We start from the raw sequence: 22,723 nt of genomic DNA, 5'->3' as shown, positions 1-22,723 counted from the left end.
ACAGACAGACAGACAGATGGAAGCACAGACAGATACAGACAGATGCACAGACAGACAGGCTTCGTACCTTCTGACTGAAGGGCCACTTGAGCAGGGCGTCGTATTTGCCCCTCATCACCACAAAAAAAAGCGAGAGGTGCGACCCGCGGCCCGTCCCGTCCCCGTTGAGGTACAGCCTCAGGCACATTTTGTAGCCGTACTTGCTGGAGTAGAACGCTGTAGCGGGGCGAAAGGCAGACACACTCTCACACAGAGTACTTGAGCGTACCGTGCTTCACAATTTAAAACAGTCATTCCCCCCTGATATGGGACAGGCTCCTGCTATTTCCAACACAAATCATCTACTAAGCAGTGAACCTGTTTTCAACCACAATTCCCTGTAGTGAGAGAGATAGTCATTTAAATAAAGTTACCTGATTCAAAAATCTATAAACTAGAAACAAATGTAGAACAGTATTTACTGTCGGGCGGGCCATCTGTGAACATTTTATTGACCCAGCAGAAGGATGGTTTTTTCCCAGGTCAGGTGACAGAATTCAGGGGGTAGGGGGTGGGGTGAGGAGGGGGGTAGGGGGGCTGACCTGGGGAGAACATGGCGGGGGCTCGTCCGGCCAAAGCCTCCTGGCGGCGGCGGGAGAATTCGGTGATCTTCCAGATGAAGACGCCGTCGTAGGTGCAGTAGGTGAGCTCCCGCAGGGTGCCTTCAGTCTCGGCCAGCTGCAAGTCCCGCATGTTTATCGTGCGCTCCAGCTGCCGCACCTGCGCAGCCCAAAAATACGGACAAGGTCACTGCGGCGTCACCCACTGACTCTCCGTGGGCTTTGTGAAAACCGCTTTGAAGCCTGGGAAACGGAGTTCCTGGGCGCCACCATGTTGTACAGACTGGAGCCAGAGACTGCACAGTAGGGACATGAAATCCAGTCGTCCGCTAAGCGCATGGGACACAATGACTCGGTAGGAAGCGAGCTTCAGAAAGGCAGCCCAGTTTTGGCCGGTTTAGGCGCGTGTGTGTGTGTACATGGTAGAGCACCTTATTGCTGAGTCCGTCGATCTTCTCCTGGTCCAGGTGGTGCTGGCGGGTGAAGGCCTCCAGAGTGAGGCCCGTTCTCTCCAGCTCGCGGTTCAGCACGCACACAATGTTCTCCAGCGCCGCCACCTTCTTCACCAGGAGGTCGCCGGCCTGGGCCCCTCTGGCCCCGCCCACGTCCCTGCCCCCGCTGCCAGCGAGGGGCGCCCCTTCCTCCGGGGCGCGGTACAGCCCCAGCCCGGAGTCCTCCTGCCATTCTCCGGGCCCGTCAGCCTGCTGGCGCAGTCGCCCCAGCTCATCCAGCAGGAGGCGCAGGTGCTCCAGGTAGCTGGACTGCTCATGGTCCGTCCGCTTCTCGCTCTCCACCTGCGACGGCCGGCAGGTAAGAACACACCTGGCTCAGCTCAGCCTCTCAGAATAGGCCTTTTTTTTTTTTTTTTTAACCATTAACATCACAATATCACGTAATTACTTCACCACCTTTATGACTAACCAACCATGTTAAGACTGGCAGAAACATAAAAACCTGCATACAAAAAGGTCCCCAGAAGCCCCACAGGGACCAGGCTTTGTGTTACACTAATGTTGAGTCGCAGGCCTTGGCTAAAAACCCTGTGCTCAGCCACAGCTGTGTCTACCACCAGTATCTTATTTGGTGTCCCAGCCACTGCACAATGAGGCTACTGTACAGAGACAAGCAGGACCATTATTCTGTATAGCACCGGTTTCAGGCTGTGCCAGTGAGGTCATAAATACCGTTCTGTACTACATCACAGCTGCCATTGCTGTGAGGTCTATAATAGGCATTAGACACACAGTATCACATTACAATGTGAAGAGTCACACAAGCAAATGCAGTTGGTCAAGCTTGACTCATAGTATCTCTCCATTTCTTTCTTAGAAAGGAGGGAGGATATCGATTTGTATCTTTCTTGGTAAGGATGGAGGATATCCATTCATCTGTCAGCATTACAAACAGTACTGAAGAGTGGATAAACACCGCAAATATGTATCTTATTTCGCACTTTACCAAATGACTCTAATGTATTTGCATTATCAGTATGAGAACTTGATAGCTGAGGAAGTCTCACACTGTGCTTCTGATTCATACTGAGTAACAAAACCAATCTCCTTCAAATCACCATCCATTTATCTCCAGACCAGCCGTTTGGCATTTATCAGGGGAAAACCAGAACCTTTATCAGACCAGAAAACCAGAATGTCCTAGAAACGTATACGTACAATGAACCCACACATGACTCATGTTCCCTGTAAGCAATTCAAATGAACCAAATGTGAAATATTATCTACTGATGCAAGGATTGCCTCAGGTTTGTTCAAAATTCTTAGTAAGTTGGGGTTACTTCCTCTGAAATACAGCCACTGATGATCGTTGGTATGAGATTTAAACAGTTACAGGGGAATTACACTTTATAACACTTCTGCTTCTCATGACTGATATTGTCCTTCTAATGAATGTGTCGCCCTTCATTTTTCGATCAGTTATTTCATTATGTTAACATGATATTTAATAGTGCAATTCCCCTTTAAAATACCATTGTGACTATGCCACTTCCTCCATTGAGCCAATTATACAAATGACAGATGAACCAGAAAACATATTTTGGTGTGTCTAGGAGACTAAAATGCAAACACCTTTTTGAGTTGGTCTGCTAAAAGGAGAAGTTCGAGAAATTCGACTCTCGCTCGACAGGTTATTAATGGACCGACGACTCACACCTTGCACGCAAAGAAACACGTCGTGCACATACTTTCATACGCACATTCCGTCCTACATTCAGAGGTCCATTCCTTCTTAATGAGAGGTGAAACTCTTCCCTGCGCGTTCACATGGTCCACGCTCTCTCACGGTGGTACATGCGTGTGCGTGTCAAAATGACAGCGATGGCCCCGTGGGGGGGGGGGGCGGCAGTTAAAAAAACGCGGCCGCAGGACATTTCGGGGCGACTCACCACAGCCGAGCAGCCGACCACGCCGAACGAGCAGGCCGTCCGGGACTTCACGCACGACAGGACATGGTCTGGAAACTGTGGGGGGGGGGGGGGGGGGGGGAGAAAGATGTCACAGCGTGAGACAGAAACCAGGCCTGCTCCCCAGAACAGAAACTTTCCGTTAAACCCGCCTGGCACTGAAAGGTATCACTACGCTTTTCTGGTCGGGGGGGTAACCGCCACCTTTTTCCATAATGTCAAATGAGTGCAGCTGTGGCTTACAGTTTCAGTTCACACCTTTCAGCTGCTGTGAGTGGAAACGCCCTTCTTTGTTCCCTTGCCCTTAATAACCCGAGAGTTTAATCGCGTTTGTGCAGGGCGCGCCCTAGGCTCGCCCCCACACACCAGCTAAGGTCATGTTTAAAACTAAACGGACGACATGGCCTCCCAGTGACCGGTCTGTGCCCTTTCCCCAAGTAGGTGGTGTCCAGTCTGTCATTATTAGCCCGTATTTACACTGTTGATATCGTGTTTACGGAAAACAAATGCCTGACAATGAACTGGAACGCATTTAAGAGTGTGGGCGTATGCCTGTTGATCAAGATCTGTCTAATTAAAGCGTTGGAGTTTGTTTGTGTTTACTCTTCCTTAACTATACAGCCCTGCTGTGGACCATCTGGCTGAAATGGAAAATGTTAGTGAGCTGCACCTCCTGAAGGCCATGTGCTGCAGGCTTCCTGGATCAGGACCCAGGGAAATGAAGAAGCAAGAAAAAATGCAGAATTAGCACCAACTGGAGCACTCCCCACTTGTTTTGTGGCACCAGAGCACATGGTCATATGGCACAGTGTCTGCAGCAGTCAGCAGGGGCACAGGAGTCAACCTATCCAACACTTCCTGCAACAATCCTGCAGGGGCTCATGGGAAACAGCGACCCGGAATTGGGCCTCAGCCCTTTGACCCCAACAGATGGCCTCCTGGGTATTACTGTGAAGGCTAAGACGTAGCATGTTACCATGGTCACCAGAATAAGGCCTGCTTAACGGATTAAGCGATTTAAAGACCAACCTTTTCCCTGGGGATCTTCTTCTTTCCGCAGTCCTTGCACTGAACAGGAAACCTCTGGCAAACTTCATCGTGAGCCTGGGAGGATAATGGCGGGATCAGACCGGAGCATGAGATCACATTCCGAGCAGAGCAGGAGAAGTCCCGCCGCCAACATCCTGTGGCTCAAACCATTAAAGTATAGCATGCCCTGCTGTTAACCACATCATCAAGAGCTTCTGAGATGGCGCCTACAGTACATTTAAATACAGGCTAGCAGGCTAAGTGACGATGCAAGACCCATTATTATGCTGCAAGTCCTAGCAATTCACATTCATTACTGGATCACAGTGATTGTCATCATAAACCCTCAAAATAGGTATTATTGGTTGTTATTATACATTACACTACATTACAGTGTCAGAGTAGCAGATTCTGGAGGAGACCAACGTGGAGACAAATTCACAGCCTTCTACTCTGCAGTTTAGAAGCACCTCGATCAAGCTACAGTGACAATATTGCAGTGGCACATTCTTAAATGGACTGTTTTTCATCCATTTTTATTCCACTGTGAAGCAGTGTGAGGTCCATAAACTTTATTATTATTATTATTATTATTATTGGCTGGACCGCAACAGCAGGCCCTAAAAACGCGAATGTCTGTGACTGACTGAGTGACTGAGTGATGAAGTTACACCGTTGGTCGGCCGGAGAGGTCCAGCCATATACTAGGTTTTGACCTGGCCTTGTTACATCACAGGCATCCAGAGCGACTTGCACAACTTTTTACATCACATTTACAGTATTCGGGCCCAGGTTTTTTGGCCGTCCTGTTTGGCAGGTCCTCACCTTGATTTGTTTGAAGTTGAAGGTGACCTTGCAGTACTTGCAGTTGAGGGTCCTCTCCTCGCACTCCCGCTCGTTGTGCAGGCTCTGGTCCTTGCGCAGGATCACGGCGTGGCACGCCTCGCACGTGGTGCGCTCAAACTCGCACTTTCCCTCGTGTCCCTCCTGCGGACCGCACAGGAAAGGCACCGTATGAACGACAGAGGATCGCAGGATCCAAAATGTCCGCCCCTGGCACACTTTCACACCGCAGGATACAAAATGTCCCCCTTTTCCGTTTAAACGTTAGCTATAACACAACGCCAGTCCACTGCGGCACTGCAAGCTTCATCTTTGCACTAGGGCTACCATGCGGGCCTTTCTACAGTTCACTTGCTCTAGCTAGCAACGTAGCTTACAGTGCTTTAGCCAGCAGGCTAATGACAAGTAAAAATGTCCAACACAGATCTTGCGTGAAAAAACGTGTAGTTACGTGCGTTCTGTACAATAAGGGGTCGCTACGTCCTGTTCCGGAACCGGACCAGAACCAGATGAACGCAGCCAGGGCAGGGGGAACAGTCTCTGCAGTTACACTGGAATGCCCATCACTATTAACAGCACAATGTCTTATTTATTTATTATTTTTAATGGCTGTCGCCACCCCTCCCCCACTCAGGATGTCACCACTAACCACACCAAAACCACCACCGGGAAATTCCACATCGTTACAGCCCTAGTCATTATATTTTATTGTGACTCACTTTGAACTTGTGGCATGCAAAGCACTGGTATGGAATTTCAAAAATATATTATGTTTTTGTTATGATTATAAGGTGGAGACACAGCACACCCTAAGTGACTCAGAAGTTTGCAAAAGGATTTCCCCGCTAAAACCAACTGTCTCCAAACAGACTGACTGGCCAAGGCTAAAAGGAACCGTGGACAGGTATTTTCCTACATCAGATTGAAAGTTAATCTGCAATCTTCAATTAATTCCACGTGTACACGGAAGGGGCAAGGAACTTTTACGGCGTTTTGCCAGTCCAGTCATTCAACCCAATCATATAACCAGTACAAACAGCGTGAGAAAAGGCTCTAAAACAATCACTGGCCTTCAGCTAGACAAATATTAACTTCTAGATTGAGCTTTATTGATGCATTTTATTGATGAATTTTATTGATGTCTTGATAAATGGCATGTGCGTGAAATGAACAGGAACTGAAGAATTCGGTTCGTATGAGTTTATGGCAGTTGGCTACACCTCACAGTCAATAATAAAGCTATGCACACAATTTAGCTGCCAGCTATAATGCCTTTTTGTCTGACAAACCGGTTCCTTTGTACCGATTATCTTCACTAGAATTAAGTGAGCATGTCTTAAGGGGACTTATTGTCCTTGTACCTTGGAACGTTTTAACTTCTGGGAAATTCTATACTGGTCTCAAAAGGCTTGTGTAACCGCCTTTTTGGGGTCACTGCAGTCAGTGAACTCTCTCATAAATATGACATGAGATAATAACAGATGGCAGTTAGAACTTTGCACTTATCGGATAAACAAAACAAAAAAACCGCCAAGCAGGCAGGCAGTATGAGGAAAACCTTTCACAGGATAACACCTGGCTGGGATGTTTTTGTTCTATGCACAACGACTGGCCTTTGAAGCCATTGTACCTTTTAAGTCATTATGTTCAAAACTATAATAAACCATACATTGCAAAAAAAGCTGAATATAAGAAAACTACATAGCATTTAAGTCTGGCTACACTTCATGGATATCTTTCTAAATTTTTACTACAAATGCAATTGACAGTTCACCGGCTCATTCTGCCGTGCTAAGGAACAGTGTTTTAGGACTGCTGCTCAGATAGCCAATGCAAGCATTTGTAAAAGCAGCGGGGCTTCCCCACCCAACTTGCATCATAAAAGGGGAACTGGCTTCTAGTTCTGCACAGAAATCTATCAGCCAACTCTTCAAACTGCAGCCGATTGCCACAGGCTGCTTAGAAGTTAGTGTGCCATCTTGAAGTCATGAAATCTAAATTAATAAGCCAGCTAGCTAGCTAGTAAGACCTTTCATTTATCTACCGTTAGCCACTAAATTAGCAAGTTATGCGATACCAAATATCTCTGATAGTTGTGAATATCTAAATTGTGATATAATCTAGATTGCTTACTAACTTATTTGATTAGCAGTAAATAACATTTACTAGCTAATCTCGCTAACCTAACAAATTAACCTAATCACACTATGGTAAGTACACAGAGTCCAAAGAATTTGCATTATGTAATATTAGCCAACTCATCTAGCTAGCTGTAAGCTATCACGCTACGATATGGTACTTAGCTACTTCGCTAGCCTGCTTGATGAAATAATTAATGGTTAAATCTGAGATTTTCTGTTTTGCGGAACTACTCAATCCAACATTTATATTTTCTATCATTCCAACGTTATAGAACTTGTCAGTATTCATACAGTTTCTAAATATCTCATGTTCAATTTTGATCCCTCAGACCATTCTGCTGCCATCTATTTTTTTTCAGTGTGTTGGGGTACTATGGTTGTGGTGGTATGCAGTTTGATTCGTATTTTAATCATCATTTATGGTTACTTAACTATCAGTGGCATAAACTACTCTAGGCCACATGATGAAGTGTCATGATGTTAGTTTTTATTTTCTGTTTAGCACTTTGAGGCTACTCTATGTACAAGGTACTGTACAGTCATTATTATTATTATTACCACTTCTGGGGTAAAATGTCAAGACCAATTTGGATTTTTGTTTCTACAACTGGTGACATAATCGGTGTGAGGACAACTTCCACAACCCTTGGGGAAAAAAATAATTTTCCAATAATTCCCGTTGATTTATTAGTCATTTTCCCAGACCAGCAGAAGGAAGGGCAATCATTACATTACATTACAGGCATTTGGCAGACGCTCTTTTCCAGAGCGACGTACAACAAAGTGTATAACCAAAACCAGGAACAAGTATGACGAAACCCCTAGAGAGAAGTACCGTTCCAAGTGCAGGGAACAACCGCATAGTTCAACTTGGACCCTGTAGGTTAAACTGATTAACACTAACACAACGAGAACCGCAACAACACAGTCTCTGCAAAAATACAAGCAGTAGTTAAGACACAAGTGCATTAACTAAGTCAACTACGAAACAGCTGCCTAGTTACAACCCTAAGCTTACAGTCAAATCAACAGCAGATGTGCATGCATGTCTGACAACGTAAGTAACAGAGAGAGAGAGAGAGCCCATAAACACTGGGCAGATACGGAAATTTAAGTATTTTATCCGCAGACTTTCAGATGGGCGAGGAGAAGGCCGGGGATGGGGGGGTGGTGGTGGAGGGATGGGGGGGTGGAGTTGGGGTGTTGGCCTGGTTTGGGGGTGGAGTGTGAGCGGTCAGTGGGCAATTTTGGATCAGAAGGATCAGGTTCTCAGAAGGCTGGAAGCAAGCTTCTAAACAGGTCAGTGTTCTTTGCTCTGCCTCCCGCTGAAAGCGCTTCTAATTCCCATGGGCGTTCGCCGCGGGTGCTTATTACTGGATGTTCGTTCGCTTGTAATTAGATCTTGAGCTCTTTCGATCTGAAGCTCGGATGACAAACAACGCTAAGTGCTGCGGCTCTCGGGTTGGGCGTGGGTAGGCTTCTCTCCGCCATTCTCACCGCGACTCTCCGCGTTCCCAAACGAGACAAACAAGTTATTCGGCGCAGCCAGGAAGGTCCGTCGCCTGTTCCTCGTTCTCGTCCCACTTCCCGTATTCTGAGACGGAACAGGGGGCTGCGGAACCCTTCCATCGCGGTTTCGTAAAGAATCAGAGGACCGGCCGCATGCGTGCGGGTGGCGGCTCGGGCTGCGATAAAGCCGACCGGTCGATCGCATTTTATCTGTACGGCGCATTTTCACATCGCATGCGTCTCGTAAAAAATTTGCGATTCAAACTTCCGGGATTCAAATTGTGTACTGGGTATTCAAAAACCGCCGACCACACCCGGGTTTCCTAATTTCGCAGACGGCTGAAAACACGACCCACGGTTCCAGGTGCAGCTCTGATTGTAGAGCGCGTCAAGTTTTCCTGCGTTGACATGAAAGACTCCCCCGGGTTCCTGGTCGGGGAGTCATCCTGAATCACACCCGTCTCAGACATTTCCCAAATGAATCACTCATGAATCCCTAACTAATGAATCAAAATAAGCCCCTCAAGTCTGCTTTTGCTTTGAGCTGGTAGAGAAAGCAGCCAATTCCTCCTTCAGCCCTTCCTGCACCCTAAACCTGTAGCCAGAGAACTACTCAGACTGAAGGCAGGTTATCTCTGCTCCATTTATGACAAAACTCGAGAGCCTCCCTCCCCCATGCCCTGCAGGGCAACCGACACACAGCAGCAGCTTCAGTACATATATACTGCCAAGGGAATTACAGACGGAATTTAGCACTCAGGCTAATTCTGGGGCAGTTACTGACTGCCCATTGTCCTTTTCAAAAAAATTAAAAATTAAATATAAAAATAAACCCTTCAACAAGCCAAGTCTCCACAGTGCTTCCAAATGACCCAGCACGGCACATTCACGTACAGACATAAGCATCCCAGATGCTAAGCAATTCAGTAAGTGCACTCACACTAAGAAATGTGCATGCAGAAATGTGAAACTTCAGTGTGTGCGTGCGTGCGTGCATGTCAAAGCAAGACTGAAGATCATTATCATTCCACTGGCGCCATTTCCTTATCTGCATAGTTTTCTTGTAAACATCCGTGTTTTGGAAACAAAGCACTCCCTTTCAAATAGTTTTTAGCAAACAAAACTTTCAGATTTATGCCTAACTGAAAAAGCAATTCTATGCACCGAAACTAACCAAAAACTCCCGAATTATATATAAAAAATAAGTTCTAAAGCAGTACAGAGAACCGCACTGACAGAAACTGTAAACAGAAAGTTCTAGGTACTTTCCAAAAAGCCATGTGGGCCTTGAGGGTATGAGGGGGTTTCCAGGCCTCTAATGTGGTATATCCTGTTTCCACGCCCACAGAGTCTCCGCATTTAAAAATAAAAACATTTACAGACATGAACCTTTCCTGATTAAGACCTAAACCCCCAATACCATCTCATGTGGACTTGTGAGCACTAATGCAGAGCTGGGACACGGTTACTGGGAAAGTCTGATGCCTCATGCTGAACAGGAAGTTATTTTTAAGCCGAATTCAAGCACCTATTTCAAAAGACTGGCGTAACTGCTTTGAAACATATGTCAACACAGGAAAGTAAGCCGCAGGGAAATGTGCCTTTGTGTGACTGAAGGTCACGGGAATTATTTGTTCTGCGTTCTAGCCAATCCACAAAACCCACCTATGTGTACACACATATTCACATGCACACAAAGAAATGCAAAGACAGACACACTCTCACGCACGCAAGCACACACACACTGTCATGCGTGCGTGCGCACACACGCTCTCACGCACGCACACACACACTCACGGATGCACGTACACACACACACACACGCACGCATATACACACTCTCACGTGTTCACACACTGTCACACACACATACTCGCACACACACACAGGTACCTCATATTCCTTTATTTTCCCCTTCCAGGAGCAGCCTTCATTGGGGCAGTTGGCTGGCAGGCTGTCAATTTCCCTTCGTGCTGCATTGTCTGGAAAAGCCTATTTTTTTGGGGGGGGGGGGTGGTGAGGGGGGTGTGGAAGGCCACAGAAAGGGGAACTGTTAATACAAATGCACCCCATTCATATACGAAATCCAGATAAGAATACATTTGCTTAGTCAAATTTACTGGCAGGGAAGTTCTCCATGGTTTCCAGTAAGACAACACTGAAGGGGAACAGGATCCCTATGTGGGAGCTTCAGTTTCGCTTCTCGCCATACAGACGGAATATTCTATTGTAAAGCGACGGCGCCATTCAACCGCACTTCCGTGCTCTAAGCAGATGGGAAGTTGCAAAAATCAATGTTAAAATGAGAGCAGATGCAATGTCTGCAGACGTGCACATTTAAACCAAACTGCAAAAACTGCTGCCAGTCAGCACAAAATCTGTTGCACGTGCAAAACCTGTTGCCTTCCGGTCTGCTTACGGTCAAGTAAACCGCGAACACACGATTTAAACTTCGGTACATCGTTTTGCGCATGCATCTATACTAGTTACTAGTAACTAAGTCATGTAACCTAACCCAGAATAATTTATTTATTTATTTATTTATTTTTTTAAATGCTCGAACAAATTGATTTTGCATTGTATTTACACATATGAATAACAATGCATGACTTACAGGTGACTTTCTACAGCTAACGGTCGCTCAAAACACGTAGCCGATTATATACTTTCAACCGAAAAGTGCACCCCCAGCCTGTGGTGGACACACGACAGACGCACTTACGTCGCTTATTTTGAGGATGGACTGCGGTTCTTCAAATATCGCCTCCTGCTGACACGCTTGGCAAGGCTTAGGTCCTGAGCTGGGGGGGGGCGGGGAAAGAGGGGGGTGGGGTGGGGTGGGGTGGGACAGTGTGGTTTGTATGAGCAACAGCCTGCAAATGTCAGAGATTTCCCAAAAGCCTCCCTATCCTGTGGCATCCTGCTACACAGTCTCCTCCTGTGTCTGGATCTCAGCAGCAGGTATAATAATATTATTACTATTATTATTATTATAAAAATAATAATAATAAATAACAACATTAACAACTATTATAGTAATGTATATTCTATAACCCCCATCATATACATCCCCCTGCACAATCACCATGTACAAATCACAGGAGGAGTGCACTCAGTGATGAAACACTTGAATATGAAAGCAAGATGTAAACAGAAAAAAAGAAAAAAAGAATGGTGAGGTAAAAAAAAAAAAAAAAAAGATTCTCCAGCATCTGAAACAGTAAAGAAAAGAGACCACAAAGGACAACATGGGTGAGTTGTGTGTATCATTATTTTTTGTTTGTTTTGTGTTGGGGTGCAGAGGGAAGGGAACAGTTTGGGGACTGCGGACTAAGGGTGTGGGGAGAAGCCCTTTTGCTGAGCGTTCTTTCTCCAGAACTTTCTGTCCTTCCAGTTTTTGCTGCACAGAAAACCAGAGCAGGGCAACTTTAGGGTCAACCTTTCAGCAGCATGACAGAGAAGAGAGCGAGTGAGTTGGCGTTGTGGTATGAACCCCATATTTTGAAATGATCAAAAAATGGGGTATATGATAGCAAATGAGAAGGATGGAATGGTGAATTAGAGAGGACTGTGAAAATATATTAAAAAGAGGCTGATCACAAGCTCAAGTCACAAGCTCAAGCTTGTCTTCCCAGGAGTGTTCCCCAGGCGACATCCTGGATCCTGTGGCAGCTTGTTCGCGCGGTTGCTTCACTGGTTCAGCGGTAAATCAATACCCCAGTGAACGAATAACCGACAGGCCGTGAAACCTGTCGTCACTGGCGACGTGGGGAAAAATGCCAAAAGTATTCCTCACGGTATCCGCTCAGCACCGCGCACAACGACAGCCAATTTCTAAATGTACAGGGACGAAAAATTCCTGCTGAGTCATGCTTCAAGAAGCTGGACCACTGGCCGGACGAGTGTTGTAAGCATGCATAAAAAAGAAATGCGGAAAAAGCTGCTTATTGACCATTAGGCGGCAGCATTATGATGTTCTTTTTTTCAACAAAAAATGTCAACACTTAAAAATGGGACGGAGCCACAAACGCTCAGCAAAGGATTTAGAACTGCATTATTACCTCATTATAAATGCTTTTTTTGATAGTCAGTGCTATGTCTTGCTGCAGGTTTTTATGAATTACCTATGTGGGGGGTGCAGGACAGCGCGGGGGGGGGGGGGGTGGGAGGGGATGGGGGGGGCACTGCCTTCACCCTCATTCACTCTGCAGATATAAATATATATATATGCCTAGCAAAACAGATTTCGATCTCAATGGGTTTTTTTCCCAGGTTAAATAAATGAGTAGATATGTGCTACATCAGCAGACGTGCCGCGTTCATCGCGAAATCATCTCATTTCACATCGTTTTGTTTTCTACGACAACTTCTTTCTGAAATGAGCGGCTGGGTAGTCCTTGTACTTGTGAAGCTATTTTTAAGCATATCATACCCATCATTGACCAAGTTTAAGAAAACCGTGACCGAGTAACTCCTTAAAGATTCTTTTTTCGATAACATGAACACGGGTGCAATGTACAGAGACCTCAGCTTGAGAGAAGTACCTTGGTCTGACGAGAAGGTTTGTGTGACGCGCAACATCGTATCATCGCACAGTGTGTGATACTGACGTTATTCCCTGCGAGGCCACCTCGGGGGGGTGGGATGGTCGAATCCATGCTTGGCGACTGGGCACTGTCCCAAAAGCAAAACATCGGAGCACTTAGCATGTTTAACGCGCGGAGCCGACGCTTAGCGTGTTCTACACACGGCACCGGTGCTAAGCGCGTTCTACACGCAACACTGATGCCAAGCGCGTTCTACACGCGGCAGCGAGGCCAAGCGTGTCCAACGCGTGGCACCAATGCTCGGCGTGTGTAACGCGCAGTACCGACGCTACGTGTGGTCAACACACGGCACCAATCTTAAGCACGTTTTATTCACGTTTATAATAGAAACACTGCACAGCAGAAGGCCAGACGCTATGTAGCACTGACCTTTTGCTTAGATAGTCTGATGCTGATCATTTTATGACCTGAGATTGGGATTGTCCAAAGGGCTGCAAAACAACACGCATCGATAGTCGAATTTCGGATTGCGCGTCTGCTCAATTTTAATTACGATAGTACGCGGACAGCCAATCTGGCGCAGGAACTGAGACGGGGAAATGGTCAGATGAAAAAACTTTACGTCAGGGATGCGCAAAATTTTTAATTTTTTTTAGCCCTGAAGCTTCGGTCCTGATTGGAGCCAGGCAGTGGCATGGCCCGCGGGCCTGGTCTCGTCCCAAAAAGGGAATCTGACACTCAGCTCAAACCACGCAGATTCCCCACCTGCTGCCGGTGCTGCTAGCCCACAAGGACGTTGCCCAGCCCAGCAATAGGAGGACGGTACCGATCTGGGCATGCCCAGTGAGATCGAGTGAAGAGGGGGGGCGGGGGGAAGAGAAGCGAAGGGGGAGGAAGAGCAGCGAGGAAGGGGGAGGAAGAGGAGCGAGGAAGGGGGAGGAAGAGCAGCGAGGAAGGGGAGGGCAGAGAGGGAGGAAGAGAAGCGAAGTGGGAGGAAGCGCAGCGAAGGTGGAGGAAGAGGAGCGAGGAAGGGGAGGGCAGAGAGGGAGGAACAGAAGCGAAGTGAGAGAAAGAGAAGCGAAGGGGGAGGAAGATGAGCGAGGAAGGCGTACCTGGTGAGCTGCGTGAGGCAGTGCACGCAGAAGCGGTGGCCACACTGTGCCTGGAAAGGCTTCCTCAGGACCCCCCGGCACTGCAGGCACAGGTACTTGGGCTCCATGGGAACGGCCAGCAGCTCGCGCGGCATCCCGGGCAGGGACGTGAGGGGGCTAGAGCGGGCCATCCCCTCCTTTAGATCAGAAACAGGGCCTTTCTGTCAACACACACAAGCGTACGGTTACACACGGAGTACACGGACGCTTCACACACACACACACACACACACACACACACACGTTTACACACGACGCCACTCACACACACGCACGGTTTACACCGAGTACGGAGCTCACAACACACACGCGTTACACCGGACGCTTCACACACACACGCGTTTACACACGGACGCTTCACTCACACACACACGCACGCGTTTACACACGGAGTACACGGACGCTTCACACACACACACACGCGTTTACACACGGACGCTTCACACACACACACGCGTTTACACACGGACGCTTCACTCACACACACACGCACGCGTTTACACACGGAGTACACGGACACTTCAATGTGGACACGTAGGCACGCACGCACACCCACACACACACACAACAGGGCAAACACACATGCTTTGCAAAAGTATTTAACAGCCCTTCCGATAAGTTAATATCTTGATGAATTAAGAGATAATGCAAACAGTTATTTAAATGTGCAGAGGATTTTGAACGACATTAAAACCTGCAATGAAATGACAACTGAAGTTTACTTACTGCGTAAATATTTAGCCTTTAACATGCTTACATTGTTATGGGTAATATTGGATTAGATTTTGGATCTGGATTGCATGAATAAATTTAATACTTCAGTGCTTACTGGAAATACCTTTGGCACCATTAAGTGCTGTACAGCATTAAAGTGCACTTGGATTGATCTTTACCAACTTTACACAATGGGACACAGAAAACTTTCCTGGTATTGACAAAGTTCTTTGTGGATTGTGGTCTGTTAATCATTGATGAGTGTCCCTGTCTCTATGCTGCCTGTGGGTCTGTGCTGGCTGTGTCTGCGCTGCCTGTGACTGAGACATCCTTCTTACTTCAGAGCACAAGGTCAACTCTGTCCCACATTTGCACGTGAGTTAGGTGCTTTGCATGCCATCTGTAATCTGTCTTCTTTGTGTGTCATGGATCACATGCCTTGTGACTCTCATTCAAGATTATTCATTCTTTTGTATCGCTAGGCTGGAAAATTACAAATGCAAGATTTCCATCGCAGACACAGAGCTTATGTTTCACTGTCAGCTGTACAGTGGGATCACTCAACTCAGCGTAGCCAGTCCTGTTGCTAGTCTAATCAGTTCAGACGCTCCTGCAATGGTATGTATTCGCACTGCATTGTACATGCATTTATAGGGTTCACGAACTAAAAGGGTGAATTAGCAATTATAATGCAATTTACAAATGTTCTGTGAAGGTAGGAGTGAGAACGTTTACTTGAATAAATGAGTACCCATCTTTTTTTTTCCCCTGTGTGCACAGACATGAATGGCCACACTCTGAGAAGACAAAATGAACGCTGTGACACAGGGACTCAGACACATGGGCCCTATATGTCAATTTCACAATCCCAACGCAATCCAAGCTTTTAAAGGGATAGTTCACATCATTTAGGCCTATACCCAGGTCGACTGAGCTACTCACCACAAATTTAAGTGGATAAATGGGAGACATTTCGGGCTCAAGATCTCTTCCCCCGAGAACACATATCTCACTCTCTATTAGCTGTCAGCGTTGTTAGCCAAGCAACACTGCTTTAATGGGGGCTGAGAATCAGCCTTGACAGCCATTTCCAAGGTGTTCCACAGAGGTTAATTTTAGGCCTGATGGTTTATACATTGTATATAAATGATACTGGTTCTAATGTAAGCAACTGCAAAATGCATTTTAATGCTGATGACACAGTGCTGTACGCTTCTGCCTCCTCTGGGACACTGTGGCTCTATCCAACCTCCAGCGGTTGTCGTCAAAAATATCTCAAATTTCCTGCACTCAAAAATTCCGTGGAAACAACAAAAGCTGAACAGTTCCTTTAACAGGAACTAGCCTATGAAAATAACCCAAGTCATATCCTTCTCCTTTGTTTAAGTTTCCCTAAACTTATATGATATGAAAATAAAGATGTTCTTCCTGATTCTGCACAATGCTGACAGCTGTATCCCATATGCTGTATGGATTTCCGTTAATTTAATACCCAAAGCATAGACACTATTGAGCGAATAAATCCTTGCCACATAAGACACTATTAGCAGAACAAATCACTTGGAGAATAATGTATGTGGGCATAGCTGTGAGCCAGTTCTCATCCACATTAGACTGAATCTGCAAAGAAGAAATGAAATGTTGCTGAAAACTGTACTGTAATGATTACAGGAGAGTCAGTATGTTCTTATCTTCTCCCAAACAATTATAAATATATATACACACATATACATATATATATATATATACATATATACACACACAGTAGTCTAACACTGCTCAAGGATCGCTTCTCTCCTATAGTCTGTTCTCTTCTGAACAGCCTCATTTCCCCCCACTTCTGCCGACCAGTTAGAGCATCCCTTCAGGTACACACTATGGAGTACCTGCTGCCTAGTGCATATTATGTACATACTGCTTAGTGCATACTATTGAGTACATACTCCCTAGTGCATACTTGCATGCTATTGAGTACATACTCCCTAGTGCATACTTGCATACTATTGAGTACCCACTGCCTAGTGCATACTTTGATACATTACTGCTAGTCATACATTGAGACATTCTCCCTAGTGCATACTTGCAGCCTATTATACACTACTCCCCAGTAGCATACTTCATACATTGAGTACCCACTGCCTAGTGCATACTGTTGAGTACATACTGCTTAGTGCATACTATTGAGTACATACTCCCTAGTGCATACTTGCATGCTATTGAGTACATACTCCCTAGTGCATACTTGCATACTATTGAGTACCCACTGCCTAGTGCATACTGTTGAGTACATACTGCCTAGTGCATACTATTGAGTACCTAATCCCTAGTGCATATTATTGTGTACATACTGCTTAGTGCATACTAGAGTACATACTGCCTAGTGCATACTTGCATACTATTGAGTACCTACTGCCTAGTGCATACTATTGAGTACATACTGCCAAGTGCATACTTACATACTATTGTTGAGTACCTACTGCATAGTGCATAGTATTGTGTACATACTGCTTAGTGCATACTATTGAGTAAATACTCCCTAGTGCATATTTGCATACTATGGAGTATCTACTGCCTAGTGCATACTATTGAGTACATACTGCCTAGTGCATACTATTGAGTACCTACTGCCTAGTGCATACTTGCATACTATTGAGTACATACTCCCTAGTGCATATTCTGTATATACTGCTTAGTGCACACTATTGAGATACATTTAAAAGCTTCAAAACTATGCTGACAAGGTAGTACCAGAGCTTCATGTCGTTTGGAGGTCAAGGTAATGTTATCTCTGCTCTAGCTCTGCCTGGCCTGTTTGCTCTGGCAGAATTATTAACGTGTAACAGGAGGCAGGGCAGATGACTGTCCTGACTGGTTGTTAAGATTTCATGTGCAGTGAAATTTGGAGTGGCTGATTTCAGAGCCTGAGGCAGTCAAGAGGCAGAATGTTTTTCTTAGAGCTTTTAATGTATTAATATCTGTTGGGAAGAAGAGCATACAGAAGGGAACATGTTTTACAGACTGCTAAGATCCTTTAAAGCAGTGGTTCTACACTACACAGCCAAAAGTATATGGACACCTCAGATCCAACACCTCCACACAAAAATTTTTTTTTTTTTTTATTTAACCAAGAAAAACCCCACTGAGATCGAAATCTGCAAGGGGGACCTGACATAAGACAGTAAGTTATACAAGACAGTAGACAAGCAAGTTACCGACGTCAAATAGAGAAAGAAACAGCTGTGTAATAGTAATTAAAGCAGTGTTAAAAACAGAGCATATTTCAGTCACAGAGTCATGAACTACATGTTTGAAGTCAGGAATTGAAAGTAATTTGTAATTTGTCAATTATGGGCATTAATATGGAATAGGTCCATGCTTTGCTACTATAACAACCTCCACTCTTCTGGGAAGGCTTTATTCCAGATGTTGGACCATTGCTGCAGGCATTTGCTTCCATTCAGTCAGAAGAGCATCAGTGAGGTCGGTTTGTTCCAACAATCACAATCCTATAATATTAAAAAGCCTCAAATTTTTCTTAATTAGGTGCTTTTCATTTTTAGAGGCATTATTTACCCTCTTAAGCCAGAAATAGCTTTGCATGCCATGAAAAAAAATTCCCATGTTGATATTGTGCTACATTGTGCCTACTGTGCTACTTAACAAATGCAGGTAAAGTAAAGACAGGTAAATCAATAGGCTCCTAATTAGGTAAAAAATATGTTATGCATTTTATTTTATTTTTATTTTTAAATGATTAGGCAGATTTGAGGCATTTGTTGGGCAGTTTCAGTTTTCAAATCTGGCAACACTGGTCGGCCAGTGTCTTTGGACTACCAACCGTCCAGCTGGATTACCCGGACTACCCAACTGGATTACCCAGAGGAAAACCATGTGGTCACGGGGAGAACATTCAAGCTTCACACACAAAGGCCCAGGCCAGGATTTAAACCCACAACCTTCTTGCTGTAAGGTGACAGTACTAACCACTGCACCACCAATATATATACACAAATTCAGTAGTTGTCAAAGTCACGCTGGAGCTTTAAACTGCAATAAAAGGTTAATATTTAGCTGCAGCTTGGAAAATATTTATTCTGAGGGCAACATTATTGTCAGTTATTAAGAGTGACTGTATGAATGTAAGCTCACCTTCAGTTTGAATTAATGGTAGCATGTTGCCGTTATTTGTCCTTTTTTCATGGCCAAAAACTCTTTTTATATGACATTTCATGGTCATTTTCCACAAGACATACTACGGAGGGAGCAGAGGTAAGGGATGAAGGCTGGGGACTAGCAGCTCGCAGGAACACAGTCCTTTAGCCTCCAAGCGAAAAGAGGGGATTTAATAAGTGCAAATCGCGCAGAGAATAAAGGAGGTGAAGTCCTCCTGAAGGCGGACACTCGAACCGAAGAGTCGCAGGCATGGAAGGATAATAACAAAGAGGTGACTTTGGCTGCTGCTCACATCATCCTGAAGGGTGAAAACCAAACAAGGGAGAGCAGGCAATTCCCAGGCCAGCCCCCCCCCTCCCCCCAACTAAAATTTCAGCCAATCATCGACTGCCACAATGCAAGATTCCATGTCTTCATGTTCTAAAAGCAACCCCATCTGTTCCTTAACTACTCACAGCACACAGGCAAAGGCCTTTAACCTGGGAGGCATTAGTACACCAACAGGCAGGGACTTGCACAAGAAACTTGTTTAAGGAAGAGGAAGAGAATGCAAGAGTGTGGGGAAATAAGGAAGTGGGGAATATTGCATGCAAAACTTGCCGTCATTTCACAAAACCAGGACAAAGACAAAAAAATCCCAATTGGCCCAATATGGGCTCAGAGTAACTGCTTAACTGGAAATATCTGTCTGGGACAGCTTGCAGAGTGAACCGGCGGGGGGGCGGGAGGGGGGGCAGGGCCTGGCTTGGCTGATCTAATTTGTTATGACAGAACACAACTGAACAGGGAACACACTGTTCTCACTTTAAGGACAAAGGGGTGAGGACCCGCGAACCCCATCTAAATCATTCTGGAACAAAGTTCTTCAAAAAAGCCTTTAAAAAAAAAAAAGAACAGACCAAAAAATGTACGATCACAGTCCCATGTGATTTCAACATTTAAATATGCTAACAATTTGACTTTTTTTTTTTTTTTTTTTTTTACAGAGGCCTTTACAGTTCCGATGAACTGTACTTCACAGTATGCAACATTCCCAGGGGCTGTACACCACTGAAGGGTAATTACACCCTAGATCACTTCTTTTTGGCCGTAAATGTGTTTGTAAGTCTACTTTATAATGAAGCATTTCAATCCATGCAGTCACTTCAATACTTCTGAAATAATATCATTCGGCAGAAAAAAAACAGCTAAGAAACATTTTCTAACTTCTAACTTTATAAAACTGGAGACACACGGCAGCCTATTCATAAACTCCCTCATATTCCACCAAAAAATGTTTCTGACAACATTTCAGGCGAGAAATAGGTCATGTAATTGCTGAATCTTGATTCATGTCTGATCTGCAATGCCTAGTTCGACAGCTGGATCCAAGATTCATGAGCCAGGCACAGCTACGCTGTACAAACGGACACATCTACTCCACCCAATCCAGGATGCATTTTTTAAAACTCAGTAGGCAGAAACAGTGGGTGCAGCTATTGGGTGAGGTTCAAGGGCCAGCTTCCTCTAAACCAATCCCTGCCCCCACCATTCTGAGCAGAACGTGGATCAGTTCCTAGACAGCATGCAGCATAAATTTATTTATTTTTTGGTTACTCCAACAAAAGAATCACGCACTTTACAGTACTCCTGTCAAAATGCTGCTTTCAGATTTCTCGTTTTGATTCTAATGACAAAAAAACCCACAGATTGCTAGCCTCAGAATGAGAGCGTCGCAACAAGCAAATCAGCAGTCAGACAAGAGAAGTTTCTAATGCAGTAATAAAAAAGTCAGAGGTCATTCTGCCATCAGAGGCTAAGGTAACCTTGGGCCAACTTGGGCATGAAGCGAGGTACGCCTCTCATTTTGCTTAATGCATTCACACGGTGTGATTGTGCAAGTGCAGTGAAATATCTGCTGTCAGAGGTGACACGCAGGCCTGGGCTGTTTATCACTCAGCACTGGCGCAAGGCCATCTTTGCTGCACAAACAAGCCTGATAAGTGCAAAGGCAACGATGGTGCAATGTTTGCAACAGAAACAAACTAAGACAACGTATCAACAGAACAGCGCGTTCTTCCTGGCGCCACTCCTATTTAGGCAACACAGCAGACGTCAGACGCCACGTCTGCTTCAGTGTATCCTGGGAAACCAGGATGGCGGCAGCTGAAGGGCCTGCGTGGGGGCTTTCTTAATTACCCAAATAAAGCTGCTCGCCATGGGAACTGTGACACGCACGGATCTGTTCACCTGCTCCCAGCCTCTGGTTGCAAACAGCAAAGAACTAGAATAGCCTGAGCAGGAGAGGCTTGAACAGGCCAGAAAGAACAATATCCATTCCCAGCAGTACAAACAGACGCACAGACACGCATGCATGCAAACATTTTCTTGATGTTTTCTTCTTGATTATTTGGTACTCTAAATTTATGCACTTATAAACTTTGAAAACATAATTTGTCCTTCTCCAGAGAGAAGTCCTGCTAAGAGACACTGTCTGATTACTTAGTTGTGTCGCCATGGATGTGTCCTAGCTGCTTGCTGTAAAGGCCTTTACTATGTCGTAACACTTAGATGGCATGTTGTAACACTTAGACAGCCCGGCGTGTATGTAGAGCTGCAGTGCTTCCAAGCTGCAACTTAAAAAGGCGTCAGACTAGTGTTGTCACGATACCAAAATTTTGACTTTGATACCGATACCAGGTTTAGTATCACGATACTCGATACTTGAAACTTAAATAATACTGATTCGATACTCGGTACCTAACGATACTGAAATTATTTTAATAGATCAGAAACAAAATGTCCACAAGGGTTGACCTCATTTTCAAATTCACGGTTTATTAACAACCTGGTTTCTTAACAACCTTTAATTTGAAGCCTGTTCAACATATTTTTAAGGCCTATAGTGTTACAACACAAATAGAAAAATATATTAAATATATTTCAAAATTAAACAATTGTAAACTAAATAATCTTTAAACAGGTCTTTCACTTTTAAATAGATCTAAAAACAGCATATTTTAATAACAATACAGCATCTTCCTATAATAAAATTTATAAAGTGGAACACCTATTGTTACTGAAGTGAACTGAGTAGAAGCTTGCACTGTATCAATGAGGAGGAATGCACAAGCGCACGTCACCTGATTTGGCTCCCTTAGTTGCTACTGCCATCTAGCAAAGATTCTGACAAATTACACCTTTCATCCTCTATATCAGTAATGCGGGAGTCACATTAACCTGGCTTTTACATTTGACCTAAAAGTACCGAACGTCGGAAATTTTAATACTGAACCGTTCTTTTTTTAAGTACCGAAAAGGTGCTGAAGTTTCAGTATACCGTGCAACACTACGTCAGACATATATTCCAGACCATTGCTCAGCTTAGCAGAGAATGCACATTTCAGAGCGCCTCAGAAATCGAATAATAATACATATTTCAAATAATAAAACGAAACAAAAAACGAAATATCAACTCGCCATCCCTGCTACCTGCATGCTGCCCGCAGAGTAGGCCTACCGTATTATTTATTTCGATATTGGCAGGCTACAGCATAAGTCTTTTGACTACAACATAAGTCTTAAAAGACTAGTCTTTTGTTTATATTCAATATTAGTA

At 44.9% G+C, this 22,723-nt stretch overlaps 1 protein-coding gene across 2 annotated transcripts in view; it reads right to left on the bottom strand.

The window, feature by feature from the left end:
• Window positions 1-22,723, bottom strand: part of traf2b (Tnf receptor-associated factor 2b) — a 32,646-nt gene that overhangs the window by 5,755 nt on the left and 4,168 nt on the right. The window contains exons 2-10 of one of the 2 annotated variants that reach the window (XM_064309243.1): window positions 14,200-14,395; window positions 11,263-11,341; window positions 10,434-10,532; window positions 4,873-5,034; window positions 4,048-4,122; window positions 3,001-3,075; window positions 1,031-1,393; window positions 582-759; window positions 68-216 (exon numbers count right to left, since the gene is read on the bottom strand). In XM_064309243.1, the coding sequence (XP_064165313.1) occupies window positions 68-216; window positions 582-759; window positions 1,031-1,393; window positions 3,001-3,075; window positions 4,048-4,122; window positions 4,873-5,034; window positions 10,434-10,532; window positions 11,263-11,341; window positions 14,200-14,395 (1,376 nt within the window). Of the gene's footprint in view, window positions 1-67; window positions 217-581; window positions 760-1,030; window positions 1,394-3,000; window positions 3,076-4,047; window positions 4,123-4,872; window positions 5,035-10,433; window positions 10,533-11,262; window positions 11,342-14,199; window positions 14,400-22,723 lie in introns of both variants that reach the window. The other variant, XM_064309244.1, reaches the window with a different exon arrangement.

This window comes from Anguilla rostrata, chromosome 14 (genome assembly GCF_018555375.3).
Source record: "Anguilla rostrata isolate EN2019 chromosome 14, ASM1855537v3, whole genome shotgun sequence".
In the NCBI taxonomy this organism is placed as follows: Eukaryota; Metazoa; Chordata; class Actinopteri; order Anguilliformes; family Anguillidae; genus Anguilla; species Anguilla rostrata.
The sequence above is the reverse complement of the archived record's forward strand: the minus strand, read 5'-3'. Positions and strand labels throughout refer to the sequence as shown.